A 19,610-nucleotide genomic window follows, 5' to 3' on the forward strand; every position below is an offset into this window, starting at 1 on the left:
TGACCACAGCTCATGTGTACCTACCTGAGCTACCATGCAGTGGCCTGCTCAAGCCCTATTACCAATGTAACTGCATCAGTATGAGCTCAGCACCAGCTGCAGAAACCATCTATGCAGTTAAGGAAATGCATGGCCAAGCAGCCACAGCAGTACCAAACTCAGGGTAGGCTGTATGGATGGCAGCACCCAAAACCTGGCTCAAATACATCTGCAAATACTGGAATTAGCCTGTCTTTCTTAATGTTTTCAGAATGTTCAGAGATTTTGGGTGAAAGATGCTACATCAGCACAAAAGCATTCCCATAGCAGTAAACATGCTTGGCTGGACCACTGCCTTTGCTTGAGCTCTGATTTGCTTCAAGTAAATGCAGTCATTTATTGCATGTTTCACCTTCTTGTGGAACATCTGCTGTCTACAAGGAGCCAAATAGCAGACAGACTCTCAGTCCTCCTGAGATACCTCTGGCTAACAGCATGCATAGCTTTCCTCCGAGGCCAGCATGTCACTGAACAGTTGGTTTACTCTAAAACACCGCATGCTSTAGGTGATTCCAGCTGCTTCATAAGGTATTTGTGTCAAAATCCATGTTCCTGATGAGCCTGTGCAGTCTGAGCCATGTTTAATACCTACGCCAGGAGCAACATGTTTATTTTAAAGCAGTTCTTTCCATATCACAAAATGGAAAATTTAGAGAAAAATGACCAGATCTTCAGGGAAGGCCTGGAGCAGGGTGAAAGCAGAGGCTTCAAGAGTCCATTACACTGCTCATCTTGTGAGAAGAACATCTCTTTGGGTACAGGGAAGGTTGTGAAGAAAACTATAAATAGAGGCAGACCACAAGGATAGGGATGAAGTCAGAAGGTGCTGAACAGTCAAAACACACACAATGAGCAAAAGACCAACACTAGCTGGAAAATAGAAATTTGCATTTCATTTAAAACACAGTAAGCCAATAAAAATATTCAAAGGCAAAGGTAGATACAGCAGAAGCCAAAGGAATTTTTGCTGTAGGATTCTCAGTGGACTGAATGGAAAGTAAAGAAAGCAGGATTGCTGCAGGCTGTAGGAATCTGGCTGCAAGAAGTCCAGTCTGAATCAGCTGCTCACTATGCAGGAGGCAGTGTTAGAGATGAGGTCTGAGGGCATCACGAAGCTGCAAAAGAGAGAGAAGCTGGAGCAAASTTTGAAATACACAACACACATTGTGCCTCCAAAATATGGAATAGGTTAAGGTAATGTCTAGATTCTGTATTAGGTGAGCCAGACTCTTACTGGTTCACATGTCTGTAGAGTCTGGTTACTTTCATTGTCTGCAGTGGAGCTGCTCTCAGCTTACACCAGCTTAAACCCCCTCTGCACTCAGTATTACCCATCTTAGTTTTAACCATGTAACAGCTTCAAGAAAGAGCAGAAAGTCACRCCAATCCAGCCAGGCATTCCTCTGTGCTCCCTCCCACTCAGAGAAGTTTTGGATAWCACAAACAGATAATGACAGATGGTAGCACACACAGACCCCTGTGCTAAACTAAASCCCAGCAGCTGAGGCAGTCCGTATATATCTGAGAAGGTAGGCTCACATCTAGTCCTCCATTTCAGCTTTTCAAAGTTTGAGGAGGAAGAGCTGGGGTTTGATGATTGCTTGTTTATTTTTTTAATCTTAAGCAAAGCTGTTTTCTTTTTTATTGATGYGCTGTATTTTCCTGGCCAGTTTAGTACAGATACAGGTTTCTTCAACCACCCCCCACCCCCAGCTATCTCAGGAAGCTTGCCCACTCTAAAATAAAATGGAATAGAAATAKCTTTTATTCAAGGCTGAACAGTGGGAGCTGCTTCCACAAGGGCAAGATACACTCAGCGAGACAAACCATATCTGGTCTATGTGACAAGCAGAAGCTCCCCATCCTCCCTGGGCTCTGCACCTGAGGAGTTGTTTGTCTCAGTGTAAGGCAGAAAATGGTTCTTGCACCTGCACCACCCTATCTGTAAGAACACAGCCTGCTCCAGGACTCCCACTAGCCAGCTGAGCTCCAAGAAGTAGGGACAAAGCAGAGCATGCTTAAGGAGCTGATGTGCTGAACAAGATACAGAAGTGTGATCTAGTGGCTAAAGGGAAACTAAGGACTATTCCTATGTGTACCTACGTGTTCAAGAAAAAGCTCTTACTCCTTACAGCAGGCAGTATTCAGCGACTGAYTTGAGGATTACCCTCTCTTTAGGTAAGTACATTACATGAAGTGGTAACAGGAAGCAAGAAACTTGGGCAGAGAGCAAATAGGGCTGGCAACCATGGCCAGTCATGTCATATGTTCAAGTCGGGTGCATCAATAAATGTATAAAAGTGACAACAGTTTTTGCAGGAGAGAACTGGAGAAGATGACCCAAAGGCAAGTAAGGTGATCTGGTCATTGGTACACTCTACAGGCACAGGAAGACTACCAGGGACTAAAACTTGGATCCTTTGCATCCYCATGAGTAATACCTAGCTATTGTAAATACCTAGCTATTGGCTAGTTTTGAGGAGGGAACCCACATTTCCATATCTTTTCACCAAAAAAAACCTTCAAAAGATYTGTTTTCGTCCCTGTGTAAAGAAAACAACACAATTTTAAATGTCAGAATTTCAAGGAACAGAACGGTTGTTTACGACACATGTTTGTAAAGAAAATAGTACAGTTACGTCAAAGTTTGTAATTTACCCTTACAGTACAAAGGTAAAGAGCCTTCAAACAAGACTATTGAACTAAGAGCCAACGACRGCTACATTTTAACCTTGCATTAAAAAAAAAATAAAATAAAATCTTGACCATAACTGTAAGGAGGCTTACTTGCCCCATCTACTGGTCATTGGGAAGACTGGATTTACACTGCAATTGAAAGCATTACCACCGAGGCCACAGTTCAGTCAATTCTCAGGTTCTCAAATCTAACTTTAAACACATACGTATGTTTAAAGTGCATAAAGTACATAAAGTACATAAGTGCTACTGAGGGTAGTAAGCACATAAGTGCTCTACCAAACTGGAGCTTGAGGCCAATTATTTAGCATGGCAGAAACAGGRTTATGACTTCTTTACAAAGAGAAAAATGTAATACTTTCAAAGCAAATACTAGGGCAGTCTTTTCAATAACACTAGCTTGTTAACCTTGAAAAATTAGATAAATATGCCTTCTTTTGTTCAGAAGTGGGCCAAGGTAAATGCTATAAGATAGCCTGCAGAACACTTGTCACAAAGCAGCCATATATATTGCAGGTCAGCGAGGTTATCACAAGGTTAACATGCCATCTTAGAGTTTTTCAAAATAAGCATTTGTTCAATAAATAGCAATTTAGATTCTCCAAAGTGCTGTTGACCTTATACTTTTCTTCTCTGCATGCAGTACATCCAAACTTCTGAAGTGGGCCTATTCCTTTGAGRAAGCAGGCTGCTGTCTAAATGGAAAACATAAAGTTTGGGTTGACTTGATGAGACCTTTACACTAGGAGGAAGGTGTAACACTTGTTGGATTTCTCTCTTTTTTTTCTTACACTTGTTGGATATCTCTCTTTCAGCACACGAATCACTCCCATGATCTTCAAGGGCAGCGCCTGTGCTAGTACTGTAACATCCCCCTGCTCCACAACCTCCCATGCTGGTCACAGGTTCAATCAGAKGTGCCTAGAGAAAAGCTGAAGCCAAGGCAAAGGTCATCAAATACACTGCAAGTAAGCTTCCCACCAGGTAACCCAACAGAGCTGCAAGCTGATTCACCACGAGATCTTACACACAGCCATCCTCTCTCCATGTGACCCCAGCAAGACTCTGACAGTTTGCTTAGGCAGATACTCTGTATACAGCTATATTTCCTGCAAGGCACACAAGTGTCCTTCTCAAAGGAGTTCTGAGTCTCGTAGATTCTAAGCAGAAAAAGAACTATCAGCATGTCTGTCTATGCCCAGGCATGAAAGTTCAGAGAGGATTTATTGTCACACCACAACAGAAATGATAAACTATCTTCTTCAGCAAGCAGAGCTCAACATCGTCTTCAGGAAGTACAGGCGGCACTCTCTGTTTTGATGAGCTATGACCCTAGTTACCCAGGAAACTCTGTGAGAATAAACTGGCCACAGTAGGAAATAGACTGTAAAGGAGAAAAAGGAATAGCATCCGCACTGAGGCTCATTCAACTCAGGTGATAAATCTGGGAAGCAATTATGACTACATTTAAATATACCATTTATATAGCAGACAGGGAAAGAAATCATTGGCAGTAGATCTAGACCTGCTGGTAACCAAAGTGATAGATGATACATGAAATTTCATAAAGTACATGCACTGCTCTGAAGATCATAGATCTTAAATCAAACAAAAGGTTTGCTTAGCCTCCTTCCAGAAGTATATTTTAGGATGAGTTATTTGCCTTAAGGGTATGGTCAGATTTTTCAGAAATCACTTGAGTCCATACTCTACGATATAAAAAACAATAGACAGCAGTGTCTTGGTGCAAATGCTTGYACAGCCTCACAATTGCAGTATGCTGGGAGCCAGCATTTCTGGATTTCATCCCTAGAGGTCACAAAAATGGCCAAGAGACTTTTCAGCTGAAGCATGTAACATCTAACACCTCAGCTATCTAGAGCTGAGGTAGAAGCAATACTGTCAGTGTCCAGAAGTGTCTGCAAGGAAAGCCCACTGAAGACAGGTCCTGAGGGCTATGTCTGCAAATTCACAAGCCTGCTGAGAGATTCCCACAGGCACTGAGAGATTCCCACAGGCACACAACCACTTGGCATAGTCACACTAGACACCAGGGGAAGCAAACAGCTGACAGCTAAGGTGTCACCTGGGACAGTGAACAATGATGGGAACTATAGACACTGCCCAGAACCGCTTGCAGCAAAAGTTGGTTTCCTCAAGGGCAGGTGTTTTGGGAGCCCTGTATCTACGCACACCTGACTTCCTCAGCAATTCCTCATCTGTGTGGAACAAGTGAATAATTCTTCAGCATCAAATTCTTCAGCATTGGGAAGACTGGATTTACACTGCCACTGAGTAATGGAAGAAAGGCCAGTATTTACACCCGAGAAAACAGGTGCCACCTCTGCCTGGGCTTGTGAATTCATACACAATTCTCCATGCACGAGGAGCCACCCTAAGAAATGTCACTCCCAACAGCTCAGAATTCCTCTCTCCTGAGGGGATGCATAGCATTTACCTCCCCCAGCTTCAACCCTGRTATGCTGGGAAGGCCCACTGASACCAGCTGGTCATGTGGAAGCTGCTAGAAAATGAGTCATAACAGACAGCTGTGAAAGAGGCAACMCTGCTGAAGAAAGACACTGRAAGGWTGCCGGCCCATTTTTAATAGCCACAGAGTAGTACAGCTCTCAAAAGCAGCCTCCACAGGTAAGAGTCAGAMTTCATTAATTCTCTAGTCCCTCATGGCGGACACCTTTAACAGACCAAGTTCTGGCTTACTAGGCTGCAAAAACCCACTGTTCCCTATGCAAGACCAGATTTAGACATCTGACTTACATCATAGGCCCAAAGCTTATTATGTCAATCCAAGATGGTAAATAATCCAGAAACCAGCAAAAGCAAATGTTAAGTGAGAGCTTTGCATATAAACCAAGTTTTAACTGAAAGCTACGAACATGACTGCAGATAAACCACTCAGTCTTCTTTTACTGTTGCCACCAATGTACGTGAGACATTCCTCCTTATCCACAACTTCCCAATCTCTGCCCCATTATCTGTGTTCAGAAATAACCCTCAATTGTTATTTGCATTGCAATTGATAGACTGAGGACCCTTCCTGCCCCTTTTTGAAAAACAAGGTGAATGAAACATCCTTGTTCCAGGCTGTGAACAATTTTATAATTTATTATTTTAGTTACACACAGTACCTCTGAAGGGCAAAATGTAGCACTGTACTTGGATTGAATTTTCTTGGTTATCTAACATAATTAAACACAATTTGTCTTCCCTTTTACCTTTTCCCTGGGAAGAAAGTCTACATTCTTCAACTGTGAACTTAGGTTACTGCTTTGTTTTGGGGGCTTTGTTTCAGGTTTTTTTGTTTAATAAGAATAATGCACAAGAAGAATACAAAGACAGTATTCTCTAGAGACTATACTACATATTTTATATCAAATAAAGTTTCTTTCACTGGAAAATAAGCAGCACAGAAAATGCCAAATGAGATTATTCATTCTACATCCAGACACTTAGGAGTAGCAATTATCCAGCTGACCAATTTCTGTTTTGGGGTTCTTCTGGTGTGCATGGGTACCTATATGTTTAGACACAGCCATGCTAACATTCATGATAAAAGAAATAGGCAAAGCAACGAGTATATCACTTCTTTCTACTACCATAAGTATTAAAAATATTCTTAAACATGCCACTCACTCACCAGGAAATAAACATCAGAAGGAACTGGAAATCACTGCTTTGCCACCACTCAGCCTTGACACTGTCTCTTTCCACCTCCTTGCAGAAGTCTGGCAGCACCTCTCCAAACAACTCTTGCATCAGGGCACACTGTAATGTCCCATGGGCTCAGCCAGCTCACTTTGACACAAAATGAGGCGCAGGTGCTGSAATCAGCCCAGGGGCCAAGTCCCAGCTGGCATATCTAAAAAGATTTCTGGCCCCAGGGAAATGAGAGAGGAGTGTTTGGAAAGATCTTGTTTGTAGAGACTTTCCAAATGTTAGTTGCCATCCTCTAGAGGAATAGAAATGCTGATTAGGCTGAAGACCAATAGGTGTTGGGAACTGTTTGACGTGTACTGKCGGATTGATTCACTTCTTGTTGTAGGCTGGACTGGGCTGAGCCGCCCCCATTCCTTTGCTGGTGCGTTTGCACAACCAAAACTGGGGCTCTTGCTTTGCTGGGTGGAGAGAGATGTGACTACCACTTCTGCCCCATTGCATGGTTACCTTTCCGCTGCCAAAGCCCTCTTGTCAGTGAGGCTTCAAAAGGGAGTATGGCTGATCAGTTCACCCACAAACAGCTCCTCACCTCCCCTCTTTAACCACCTCTTCAAAAGCCTGTTCCATCCATACTCTCACTAGGAGACCACTCCTTCGTCTGCGGTGGGAAAAGCAAATAGAGCTCTCTAGCTTTTCTTTGCTTTGAATGAGAGCGTTCATTGAACAGGCCCTTCTCAGGTAAACTGAGTATGCACCATGACCTTCCACTTCCTTAAAAATACTGCAGGTTGACTAGAGCCTCCTGGCAACACAGATGAATCCAGCCACTGGCATCTAGATCCCAGTGTTGGTTCCCTCTGAACAGAATAGAGACATTCTAGCACTCATTGATTATGTCATCTAAGTAAYGCACAGCAAAGGGACAAAGGTGAACCCTTGAATCACTGTAAGGATGCTTTCTCTCCAGGACAGGGGTGTTAAGTCCAGAGGTATCAATACCATAGTCTCTGGTATAGTCTGATGAGCTTAGCACCAAAATACACGGTACTYCCACCTACACTTCAATTAGATACTGATCATGCAGTGCTCTCCCAGAGGGGGCGATCTTGGTACAGACTTACCCAAGCTTGTGGGAATAGCTACAAAACAGCACACAATCCTGAGACACCTTCACACCACATAATTCTTAGCACCTTCATCTGACTCTGGAGTTAGCCCTGCTTCGAGCAGGGAATTGGACTGGATGACAACCAAGTATCATTTCCAGTGTATAGTCTGTGATTTTGTGATACCACTGCTTTTGAGACAGCACATCTGTGAAGAAACAATGTCAAGACCTCAGRTTTGGGATTGGGGGTTCAGTTAGAATTAACAGAATCCTGGCAAAGAGTCTTGATTACCCTTGTGATCAATTAAATGCAAACAAAGTGGAAAAACACTGGACAGATTCCTAACATTCAGAGGAGACTTGCACAGGCATTACACTGACACTTAGTTTGAGGCAAGGATATCCTTTTCTATCCATAATTCCTCTTTAGAAACTCACTGTCAGTTTCTACCTAACAATATTGCAACATTGCAATAAACATAATATTTCCCCAGGTGCTCAGTATCTGCAAATATAAACACATACATTCTTTATTTTATAGGAAGTATCACGGTGATGTTTTTGCCAATGACACAAGATGGTAAAGCCACTAGAAGGATGAAGAAGACTTTCAACACAATAGCTAGCATTCAACACAGAAATATTCATAAGAAGCTGTCCACAAAGAATACTTAGAATATGAATACAAAGAACACTTACAATATGCAGATGATTTTAAGGGCTGTCCCCTGTTGTGTTTCAGGAAGATAATTTTAATGGTTACAGGACAGTCAACCCATTAACTAACACTAGAGAACAGATGGTACAAATCCTATGTCCATCCAGGTSAAACAAGCAAAGCAGACATAAATGCTAACATGCCTCTTGTATACAGTGGAGGTATGATTTCATTAGTGTTTCGTACACAAAGGCGGCTATTCACCCAGAACACAGTCTTGAAAACATCAGAAGTTATTTTCAGATACTTGGGATCTGAAAATCCTGCTTGGGATCTATTTCAGGACAGAGTGGGATTTATCTCAAAAACKGCATAAGAGACAAAATTGCTGAATCCTGAAAGAATTAAGCGGTGGARCCTCCTATTTGTTGTAGGTATCTGCCCCAAGAGCCATGTTCCTAAGCAAGGCAGTCCTAAATGTCTCTTTGGAATGAAACTGTTTTTGTGGTTATGCATTTTTGTRCTACCAGCAAAACACTTAACATGGACATTTTTGGTACTGTAGCTGTCTGCCTGCAAACACAGGTAGGAAAAATAATCTAGGAGATAAGAAACTTTCCATAGATTTAGGGCTAGAATTAGAATCTGGTTGTGAAATTAACTGGTTGATAATTTCCACAGAGAGTTGCATGCAAACTTATTTTATCTTGGAAGACAGAAAGTAACAGAACAAAATAACTTTTGCTCTTCTGAGACTTAGAGATTATCAGAACTTTTGTTAGACAATGCCATCATATAAAGGTTCCTGAAAAAAGGTGGGCAAAGGGATGGCGGCAAACAGGGCATGAAATGGGATAAAGTAAGATATCTTCAGAGTTTCTAGGATCCAACAGGGCATACAGATYATAATCCAAGTAGTTCCCAAAGGATGTGACAGTTCACAAATGAACCACAAAGTGCCATCATCAGCCTCATTTCACTAAAACCAGTGGCGCAATTGAAAAACTGTATTTTTACCTTTATGTATATCTCTTCTGAGAYATCTCTTCTTCCAAGGATTGAAGCAAAGGGAAACGTTTTACGTTCTTCAAAGCAGCCATTATGTGGTTGTCATGCCTGTCTTGTCAGGAGCCTTTCTAAGCGATAGAAACCAACGACCTACGGAAACCAGAACTGGGTGTGAACGCTTTTGCACCCCCTTAAATAATTTTGCTAATGAATGCAGATGTGATGATCCACTTAATCACATTTTGTCAATCAGGCTTGCTCACTGCTTTTCCTCTTCTCCAAGTCTCATGAGTGATGGTTTTTCTGACTAAATAAATCCATCCTTGTGTTCTCGTACTGTTTATAGCAATTTTCTACTAGCCAAGCCTGGTTCTTATGAGTCAATAATCAGTGACTAGACAGGATGATGAGATTTTAAAAGAAACTGATAGTAGCAAACACATCTCCTTCCTGCCTGGACTGGAGAGGCAGGTCACTCCGATATTCAGGTACTTCTAAAAGACATGGTAAATTTTATGTGCATCACAATGCATCCAGACAGAAGTAYGAGAATGTCCAGGTACTTCTTTGGAAAATATCTGTCCACCTGTTCTTCTTTCCAGAAAAGCAACAAGAATCATAGCAAATTGTGACATAATGAAAAGTGGGGACAGTGAAAAGTCCCAAAGTAGAGTAAATCAGAGTATCAATTGTACTACCTAATCAAGTAATCAGCTTGTCAACCTGACAAAAAATCAAGGGATATATTCCTTCTGGACACAGGCAAAGCATTTGAATGATGTCATGTGGGAAACAATTGGTAGCTGCAAGAACTGTAAGCAAGCATGAAAGTAGCTAAAAGCAGAAAYGACAAACAGGAAGTCATTGGCCTGGATGGATTTTACAGGTGGCATTTCCCAAAAGATGGTCCAAGGACAAATTAACATAATTGTTTGGCACAAAAATCAAAGTACATTAATGAAATTTTCTGATTAAACAACTTGAGAGGTAATTTCAGAGCAAAAGAATAGTTGGAATGGAAGCTATGAGACAAAATATAACTGCTAAGTGCAATGAGGAATAACAACAGTTTCTGCAATGAACCAAAAGCTTGTCAACTGAAAAAAAAAGGAGGAATTCTGAGACATATTGGTAGGATTGCCAGACTTTATGTATGGGAATGTGTCCCTCAGATCCTCATAGCTCCTTACAGGCTCCATCATTTAGTGGTGTTGCTGGCATTGTTGCTTTGATCCAGAAGCAGAGAGAGATAGGTAGGCAGGCAGGCAGGGAGCAGAGGCCATAAAATCACATAACTCATGTCAAAAACATACAGAAAATGCAAGGAGTAGAAAGGTTTTTATGTGGGACATGGGATTCTTTGTTATATGGAAAATCCAGCAAACCCATCTTAGCCACTCACTGGATGACTGTAAGAACCAGTGCAAAACAGAAGCAAACAATGAAGATTGTGTCACTAGGAATACCTCCTTTCCAGGCTTCAGAGGACTCCTGCAGGTGCTGTTGAGCCAGAAATGGCACAAGTCACAGATCTCGTAAGAACCTTCCTCATATCTGTAGATGTGAGGAATTATGGATCTAGAGCTAGCCTGCCACAATCACTGGCACCCAAAAAGTTATTTATAATAGAAAAGGGAACAAATACTTCTGGCTAATATCCATAGTGGTCTCTCTTCATTCAGAGTGGAAGAATACATTCCTAAATTGTGCCTGAACCATCCAGTTGTGGGTTTCTGAGAACTCCTCCTACAGGAATTTCTGAAGCAATGGGAACACCTTCCTCCCCTACCTTGATTTGCATTGCTGATACTCACCTTTCGGAATTATGGGCAGAAGCTGATAGGAGGCACCTTTCCCTGTGTCCTGGGGCCTGGAAGATTCTCTCCAGCATGAGGTGGCTTCCAGCATAATTTATTCTATGATGTTTGGCCTCCTAAGGTAGGCTACAGCAAGGACAGCTATGTCATTCCTCCTTAGACGCTCTCTTCTCATGATAACCTTTGTCTTGCCTTGGAAATTTTCTTTAGAAAGGTTTTACTTCCAATCTGCTGTGGAGGAAAMAGAAAAGAGGTCAAGAGATATCCCAATTTGCTCTGCAAACAGCAGAGTCTATAAAGGCTGTGTTCCAATGGATTTWCATCCTGTGTCCCTCATGCTCCCATTCAAGTGACCAGTGTGCTGTCTCTTCTTCATATCCACCACTCTACTTCCAAGTGTTCCTCCAGGGCTACAGGAGGAACACTCTTCCCAGCAGGATCTCAAGTTCTTTCTCACCTCCCTTCTCTGAACCCCAGCCTCCCCTGCTCAGTACCTGTAGCTCTGTTAGAAGGCTTCCAGTTACTTTTTTGGCATGCCAAGGTCAGAAGAACTCACTGTTACAGAGAATAAGGGAAATARCAACTCAAAATATTGAAAATTGCTGACTCTCACAAAATTGCTGAGGTACTTGGACTGGCAACAAAAGCTGACTAACCTTCTGCTCGTTTGTACAACAGTACAAAACATTCATGTTGGGTTGAATTTCAACTTACTCAAATTTGCAGATTTTAGAAATATTAGTATTGTGGAAAATAGATGAGTTTTCTGTTTGACCCCCCCCCAAAATATGAAATTTCCATTTTCAGAGCATAGTATTTCAGCAGTGTAAAGTTTTGGGAAATCTCRTAATTATTTTCTTTTGAAAAAGATTCTTCAAAACACTTTAAGTTCTTGGAATCGAACTGTCTGATTCTCACACAAATTCAGACCAATTTTTCCTAACCATGAAGAAAACCTCTCAGACAAGAACAAAAAATGTCTTCTAGAGCATCAAAATCCCCACACTCCTGTATTTACTTTCAATTGCAAAGAAGGGGAGCACTACTCATGGCTATTTTACAGATGGAACTGAAGCTCAAAGGCTAAACTTACCTGCTGCCAGACAAAAGCGAAGTGGAATATGGAAATGACTACAACAGTCCTAATTTCCAAGAGTGTCTTAAACAGTGCACCATTTTTCTTGCAAGGCCCACAGAGTCTGCACTATGCACAGAGMCCCCAAATCAGAGGGTGCTATGCTTTGACCTGAACTTTGTTTTTTGCTCTCTCCTGTTGTTCATAGTCCACACAGAAACAGTGTATATTCCACAGTACTTTCTCAGAAGCTGGAAAATAATTTCCTTTCACTAGCAAACATACTTTTTGGGTTGTGTGGCACAACAGAAAAAGCCAATACAGCTTTTCGTTTACTGCTGCGTCTGCATGTTAGCATGAAGGTCAGTAGGAGTGTACACAGTACAGACAAAATGAATAGTTAATTATTGTTAGACTGCAAGAAGGGAAAACACTTTAATTTGGTTTAGAAAAGAGATGATCATAAGAACTGCTTCTTTTCCTGGACTATTTTTTGTAGGAGAGCCTACATACAATAGAATTCATGATGATAACTGGAGGCTATTTGATGTGCTTGAGTACCAGAGAGAAAGAAATCCTGTCATCATTTGGAATAATCCAGTAAATAAGTACAGTATTCAGCAAGAAAAATCACACTTGTTTTTTCAAAATTCCACGGGATTTTTCTCGCTGAATATTATACTTATTCATTGAGATGATTCCTTCTTGTGCATGTGTATTATCTGGCAATTTGCCAATATGTTTTGCCATATTTACTCTTTCTCAAGTGTTTGTACTTGAGAGTTTCATTGCATCATCAACAATCTGTAATTCTTTAAAACTAAGCTGTGTTTAGACCAGAATGCCAGATYGGCTCTTTATGGAACAAGTTTTTATAATTTCAAAACATCAGCATACAACAGCAGGCCTAAACTTGGTACAACCCAGTTTCTGTTGGGATGTGAAACTACTGTTCAAAACTTTTCTTCTCCAAAGGCTGAAAGTATCTTTGCTGTAAATAAGCAAAATGCATTCATATAAGAGAACAGATATTACTGCTTTAAAAATATTCTAAAAAGGCATTTTAATCAAAACAATCAGAACAACTTGACCACAACTAGCAAATCTAATTCCTCCTCAAATGCAGGCCTAGGCCCTCTCAATTACCAGTAATTACATATAATTGTGCATAACTATAAATACATGTAATGACTTTGTGTGGTTGCGTTGAAAAATAATAGTAGTTGGAGGTTCTGAAAGGAACAAAGAAYTCTTACTTCCAGAGCAAGATAAGATCCTGGAGAGCACAATTCACCACACTGAACTCCACCTGTCACTGGGTAGCTGGAAGCAGAGGCTTATGTCAAGCATCCATGACCAGAACAAAGCATCGTCCCAAAGCCAGCTGCAGGATTGGGACAGCACAAGAGAATCAGGCAAGTCTCCAGGCAACTGGCACATGCCAGAGCAATCAGAAAATTTCAGTGGAAATTCTGGATAATTATTGCAGTACGTTCCTTCTGGACTTGTGGACTTTAGCTTCATCCAGACAGAATACCAGAAATTAGAAAAAGACATTCACTCTCCTAATGCTTTAAAGCCATGATCCATCAGCCCACTTTATTAGGTGGAACATGAGTGGGAAGTGATGCTCATTAAAACAAAKGTGCACTGCTTTTAAATTTACTTCAGTAGTACTGAACTGATATGAACTACTGTAAATTCTGTACAAATTAGCTGTTACAAAATTTACCAAGCTTTTCTGCACCAGAATGAATTAGAGATCATGACCAAYAGACATGTACAGTCCTGTAAATGCTAAATAACTGAGTTCAGGTACTCAAATCTTTTACAGCATTTAAATAATATGAAGGCAAATGGCTCAGCACCTGCCACCAGCAGCCACTGTTCAGAAACCATCTAACATTTTTCTAGGCAAGATCCAGACTCAGCAAATTGCTCAACTTCACAAAGTAAACATATAGCAGAGATATATGCTAACTAACTCCAAACGAAGTAATTTCACATTCTCTGCCATTCACATCATTTATCTTAATGGCTCCACACTACCATGATGTATGGTTTTTAAGCATTTGTGTCACTAAGTAACRGAAGCTAATTATTGAACAATTCCACGTTCTCCTAAAAATCTTTGTTTTTCAGCTTGTCAGTTATAAATGGAGTATCTGCATTTCATCAAYGCTTTATTTTCACTGAGGAGGTATTTTAGATGAAAAAACTGCTGAAATGGTCTGATGCATGAGTATGTTTTGTTCAAGCAAAAAACCAAGGATCCCTCATTTCTGCAGCCTCACTGCAGAAAGGTATAAATGATAAAAACCTCTGGTTTTCAGCTCTATTCTTCATTTCCCAGCAAACACTGAATTAGCTTTATGACAATGTTGCTCTGTTCTGTGTAGTGAAACTTCACACTAAAAGAGTGAAGATGAGTGAAGGTTTAAAAGAGGTATGACCAAGAAATTCTTCACTGYGAGGATGATAAGCCCCTGGAATGTGTAGCCCCAAGAAGCTATGGATGCCCCATCCCTGGAAGTGTTCTAGGCCAAGCTGGATGGGACTCTGAGCAGTCTGGCCTAGTGGAAGGTGTCCAGCAAAGAAGGTGCCGGAAGCTCAYAGCAGCATGATTGGAACTAGATGATCTTCAAGGTGCCTTCCAACCCAAACCAATCTATGATCCCTACTCACTMGAGCTCCAACCATCAAGCAAAATGACCTGAGAACTCAAAGGAATTAAACATGGCCACATTTTCTTTGCTTGCTAAGAAATGCTTAGAGTCACAGTAGAAGACTAAATAAAAACAAATTCAGAGGAGGAAAGGGTGTCTGAATGGGAGAGTACTGACAATGACAATTAGAAATGGAATAGCAAGTAGCAGAACGGCAGTTTGCAAAAGAACACTATAAACATGGAATCTTTCACCTGATGTCCCAATAAAATTGTGTGATGTCCAAAAAAAAAAAATGACAAACATCTGCTAACATTAGGAACAATGCTCTGGGACCATACATTCTTCAACACATACCGGATGCTGCAGTGGTCTTTAAAATGCTGTGTGTCACAATGCTACCTACTTAGCAACAATAATTTTCACCAAGTTGAGTCTGTTTTGCCTGCAAAAGTAATCAGTAAGCAATCTCCCTGTGTTTATCCAGACCCAGAAACTTTGTCGTTCTACTAACTCTCCCAGTCCTGTGGAGGAGCAAGAGTAAGAATGGCCAGGGGGACACCTGGCGGGTGGCCAAGGTACCTTCCACACACACTTGCAAAACAATGAACAAAAGTACACACCGGTTTAAAAATTTTAATGTACAAATTTACACTCACCATGTTGCAACTTTCAAACTAGGGAGGAAAGTGCAGCAGCCTGCATGATCTATTCTRTTCATAATTTATTCTGCAAGTGTCTACAGATTAGAAGAAAATATTTTTTCTTTCTCAAGGAAATAAATATTTCATTTCTATCCTCAAGAATCATTCAGCTCTTTAACAGTCTGTGAGCTATGTACCAGCATTCTGTCTCAAGACCAGCATGTTTTTCGCTCTTGGGCAGCCTGTGTTGCTTCTCCTGTGCCCACGCAGCATATTCAGAATTCTTCTCTAGAGACATCCAAAAACACTTCAGTGCAAGAAGGAACAGCCGAAGATGTCCATCTTCAGCTTTGCAATACATCCAGATGCCAACATTACTTTCTTCCAAATGGATCCGACCACACTTTTAACCCTACAAATCAAATATAAAAATAYCAGCAGTTGATAATTAGAGTATTGGAGAAAAAATTAAAACAGATCTGCTACTCCAGACTTTTGTACTAAACAATGAAAGAAGYCAATGMTTTCTGCATTGAACTCACAACTCTRCTTAAACTTGCAAAATATAKAGAAAGACAATCTCATCTTGATCTTAAGCCTCAGATAATGGAAAAATCTATCATAGTTATAGGTAAGGTGTTCTAATATTGTTGGATCAATCATTTAGCATTGCACCCTGCACTTAAATTGGTCTAGATTTCATTTTCAACTACTGGATCTCAAAACATATCATCAGCTAAATTCAAATGAAAAAGTTATACTGAAAACTGGTCATCAAGTACCTGCATTTTGAATAAATGAGCCAGTCCAGACCTCTTGAACGTTTAGCAAAAAGACAGRTTTACCAGACTTCTATTCCACAATACCCTTTCTACTCCTCTTCATCATTTCATCACTTCCCTGAAAAGCAAGTCCTTCACTAATCATTTAACTGATACATGTAATAAGGATGGCTTTAATCCTATTTGATTTTCCCCTGCTACCAAAATTAGGCTTTTTCAGGAACAGAAATACATTCAGATATTAGCTGTTTCATCAAGACAAGCACTCTTACATCTTTAATTGAGAAGTGCCAACCTTGCATAATCAATAGCCATTCCATTTACTATTATGAAGCAATGAACTATCAAGGATAGTTTGCCATACTTGAGTTTTATTTCCCTCATATGCTTTTCTAAGCCTTCCACTGGCAACASCAAGGATCAAAAAACTATTATGACTGCATTCCAAATTTTCCTTTCTGTGTAGTGGATTTCTGCATGGCACATCCACCATGAGGCCAGAAGGCACTGCTGGAGTGCTGATGAACTGTTTCAGCAGAGTTTTGTATTCCACAAAACTAGGGTGCAATATTGTTCTTTACAGCCTACCCATGGTTCTTGTTTGTTCTGAGCTGGTTCAGAAGTGGAAACTAGCATCTATTTAAGAAAGTGTGAAATCAACAGAAGCTCTGCAACTTACTTGGCCAGTTAAGTCAATTTAAGATGAGTTTCATTAAAACCATAAATTTTCAGTGAAGAATTAGCCTGAAAAAATAATTTCATGGCAAGTTTGTTAAATATGTTTTCTCTGAATGTATTCTTCATTACATTATTTAAATCCATATAAATATTTAGGCATTACTTCAAGAGGGTCTTTAAACCATCAACACAAACACATGAATCAAGTGTACCTGCAGGCTGAATATTCTCTTGAACAACACCAGCTCGGTTTATTGACTGTTCTTTCCCTGGAAAACAGAACAGAAATGACATTATTAAAATCAGAAAATACCATATATCTTGATTGCATCCAATAAAATAATCTTGAAAATTTTATTAATTATAGATACTACACAGTAAAATTCTGTTGAGTATCCCCCTACAAAATGCAAAGTAGTATTTCTACCTCACTGAGAAACTAACAGCTAGTCTATGTTGAGGGGCTACAAAAAATAAGATAATCATTTTAAAACAATGCCTACTGTTTAACAATAGATGCKAAAACACTTGCCATGATCCCAACACTTAAGGAATGACTAGTACTTGTACAAGCTATTATTCATATGACCAACATAAAACCAGTCAAAAGACTTTTTTGGGGCAATTCCCATTTTCAGGCCCTGAAAGATACTGCAAATAGATTTCATGACAGCACCTACAAAATTACCGCTTGTAAACTTTGTCAAATTCAATATCTGAGAGATATTTTTTTCATGCATTGGGCCGTTCTCAGGCTTTTCTTTTTTATTTGAAAGACTCAACCATTTCCAAGAAGAGAARTGGAGAAAACTATACTATTTGCCCTTACTAAATGCCCCTCCTTTTTTTTTGCTTCCAGTTAAGCACCTCACCACCACAGTGGTACTTTGAAGCAGGAAGTCAAAGCTCAGRTGGATTAACCTTTTGCTCACACCACTGAACTTCTGAAGGCTTCAGAAAATTGCATGGTGCACATGCTCAGGGGAAGCTCAGAACTAAGCTCACCTTAAAACTGAAATTCTGCAGGATCCTATCCCACTGAGAATGCACTGGCACTACATGTTATCAGACTGTCTAGGTACAAGCCCAATGCTACTGGAGACTAGCAGGACTATCACAGTAATTGACTGTCCTTGCAAGGGGGCAGGTACTAGAGGCAGATCCAGCTTCTCCAGTTGTGTTCACTGAGCATGGTACTTCCATTTCATCCTTTTCAGCACACAAAATCTCAGGGAACTGTCTAATTTCTTCCTAGAAATCTTCAGCTGTCTTGGCAGATTAACCACATMTATCTTGCTATATCAGCTTGCTAAGTTTCATAAAAATTAAAGTAAGGGGGCAAGGCTAGCTGCACCAGAACTTTTCCCTTGTTTCCTTTGTCAGTATTTCACAGAAGTGGAGAAGCAGTGGATGCTCTGGATGCTCCCCCTACGGAGTGCCCACATGGAGCTGCTGAGGCTTTGCACCTGGAGCTACAGGTGCCTTCAAAGGTTCCCTGGACAACCAGCCGGGGGCTTTTGCAGGTTTTCCTGGCAAGTGTTTTTAGCAGAAATGTGGGGTTTTTCTCAGGAGTCAGTTTCAGAGACTCTTCAGACTGAGACCAGCTCTAGCAAATCATCATATCTGGTAAAAAAAACTATTACCAAGTTTTAAGTGAGATTCTCAACTGCAGCTGGAAAATAAAACTCAAACAGCTCATAAAATCATTGGATAACCTGGGTTGGAAGGAACMTTTAAAAATCATCTAGTCCACCTCTCCTGCACTGAGCATCTTGACCTAGATCAGGTTGCTCAGAGACCAGTCCAACCTGACCTTTAATGTTTCCAGAGATGGGACACCCSCCACCCCTCTGGGCAACCTGTTTTAGTGGCTCAGCACCATCATAATAGAAAAGATATTCCTTCTATCGACTCTGAATTCACCCTGTTTTAGTTTAAAACCACTGCCCCTAGTCCTATATTGTCCTAGAAGGGCAACAGGCCCTTCTAAGGTCTGTCCCAGCTTTCTTACAAGCTCTTTCCTACAAGAGTTTCTCGAAGCCTTCTTTTCTCCAAGCTGAAGGACCCCAACTCTCTCAGACCTTATTTACAGGAAAGATGTTCCATCTCTCTCATCTCAATTTCTTCAACTGCATCTCAATCCTCTAGAGAACAGGTGAAGCAAGYTCTTAATCACGTGCTGGCCAATAACTTGGGTACCGCGACTTGTGTTATTTCGGTTTTTAGGTATCTCCTAGGCGAGCAGAAAGCCCCTCGGGGGTTATTCACTGAGCGGCAGCCCCAGCATTTCCCCACGCCCGAGCACAGACGGCGCCACAGACAGCCGGGCCCAGCCATGTCCCCCCGGCAGGAACTCACTGTACTCCTCCGGCAGCAGCAGCGGCCGGAAGTAAATGGGRTAAAATGCGGCTCCCACCACGGCCACGAAGGCACCGAAGATGCCGAGGGTGCGGGACAGTCCCGCCATGGCCCCGGCGGATGTGCGGGAGAGGAGAGGCCCGGCAGGAGCGGCCCGGCCCGGCCCGGCAGGAGCGGCGCCCCCGCGCGGCCGGCGGGCGCAGTGCGGGCACGGGGCCGGTGCCGCCGCGCTGTCAGCCCGGCACGCAGCCCGAGGTGATGCGCCCCAGTGCCGCCGCCCCGCCCTAAAGCACCTCGCCCGACAGCGGGAGTGGCAGCTGTCCCGGGCCGGGACTGCGCTGGCAGCACAGCGCCGAGACGGGAGGCGCCTCGGAGCCGCCAGGAGAGCGGGCGGGCGCGGCC

At 41.6% G+C, this 19,610-nt stretch overlaps 2 protein-coding genes across 5 annotated transcripts in view; both read right to left on the reverse strand.

Annotated features, from left to right (window-relative positions):
• Nucleotides 1-12,360, reverse strand: part of RBPJ (recombination signal binding protein for immunoglobulin kappa J region) — a 144,137-nt gene extending 131,777 nt beyond the window's left edge. The window contains exons 1-3 of one of the 2 annotated variants that reach the window (XM_057365049.1): nucleotides 12,099-12,360; nucleotides 11,003-11,236; nucleotides 9,198-9,338 (exon numbers count right to left, since the gene is read on the reverse strand). Coding sequence is in view for 1 of the 2 variants with exons in the window: in XM_057365047.1 (XP_057221030.1) it covers nucleotides 6,395-6,513 (119 nt within the window). In the remaining variant the exon portion in view is untranslated. Of the gene's footprint in view, nucleotides 1-6,394; nucleotides 6,740-9,197; nucleotides 9,339-11,002; nucleotides 11,237-12,098 lie in introns of those variants that run through there. The other variant, XM_057365047.1, reaches the window with a different exon arrangement.
• Nucleotides 12,361-15,085: 2,725 nt separating this feature from the next.
• SMIM20 (small integral membrane protein 20) lies at nucleotides 15,086-19,323 on the reverse strand. 3 transcript variants are annotated; one of them, XR_008965282.1, is made up of 4 exons: nucleotides 19,209-19,323; nucleotides 17,063-17,119; nucleotides 16,852-16,916; nucleotides 15,086-15,802 (listed from the first exon to the last, which is right to left on the reverse strand). XR_008965282.1 is itself a non-coding variant. In XM_057365054.1 (3 exons), the coding sequence occupies exons 1-3, from the start codon at nucleotides 19,315-19,317 to the stop codon at nucleotides 15,765-15,767; spliced, it is 204 nt and encodes a 67-aa protein (XP_057221037.1). In that variant the 5' UTR covers nucleotides 19,318-19,323; the 3' UTR covers nucleotides 15,350-15,764. The 3 variants fall into 3 exon arrangements, 2 of the variants coding, with proteins under 2 accessions (XP_057221037.1, XP_057221036.1); XM_057365054.1 differs by lacking the exon at nucleotides 16,852-16,916 and having other exon boundaries at nucleotides 15,350-15,802; XM_057365053.1 differs by lacking the exon at nucleotides 16,852-16,916 and having other exon boundaries at nucleotides 15,350-15,802; nucleotides 19,119-19,323.
• Nucleotides 19,324-19,610: the final 287 nt, after the last annotated feature.

The sequence above is a fragment of the Malurus melanocephalus genome, unplaced genomic scaffold, assembly GCF_030028575.1.
Source record: "Malurus melanocephalus ecotype Western Australia unplaced genomic scaffold, MMel_1.1 scaffold_47, whole genome shotgun sequence".
Classification (NCBI taxonomy): Eukaryota; Metazoa; Chordata; class Aves; order Passeriformes; family Maluridae; genus Malurus; species Malurus melanocephalus.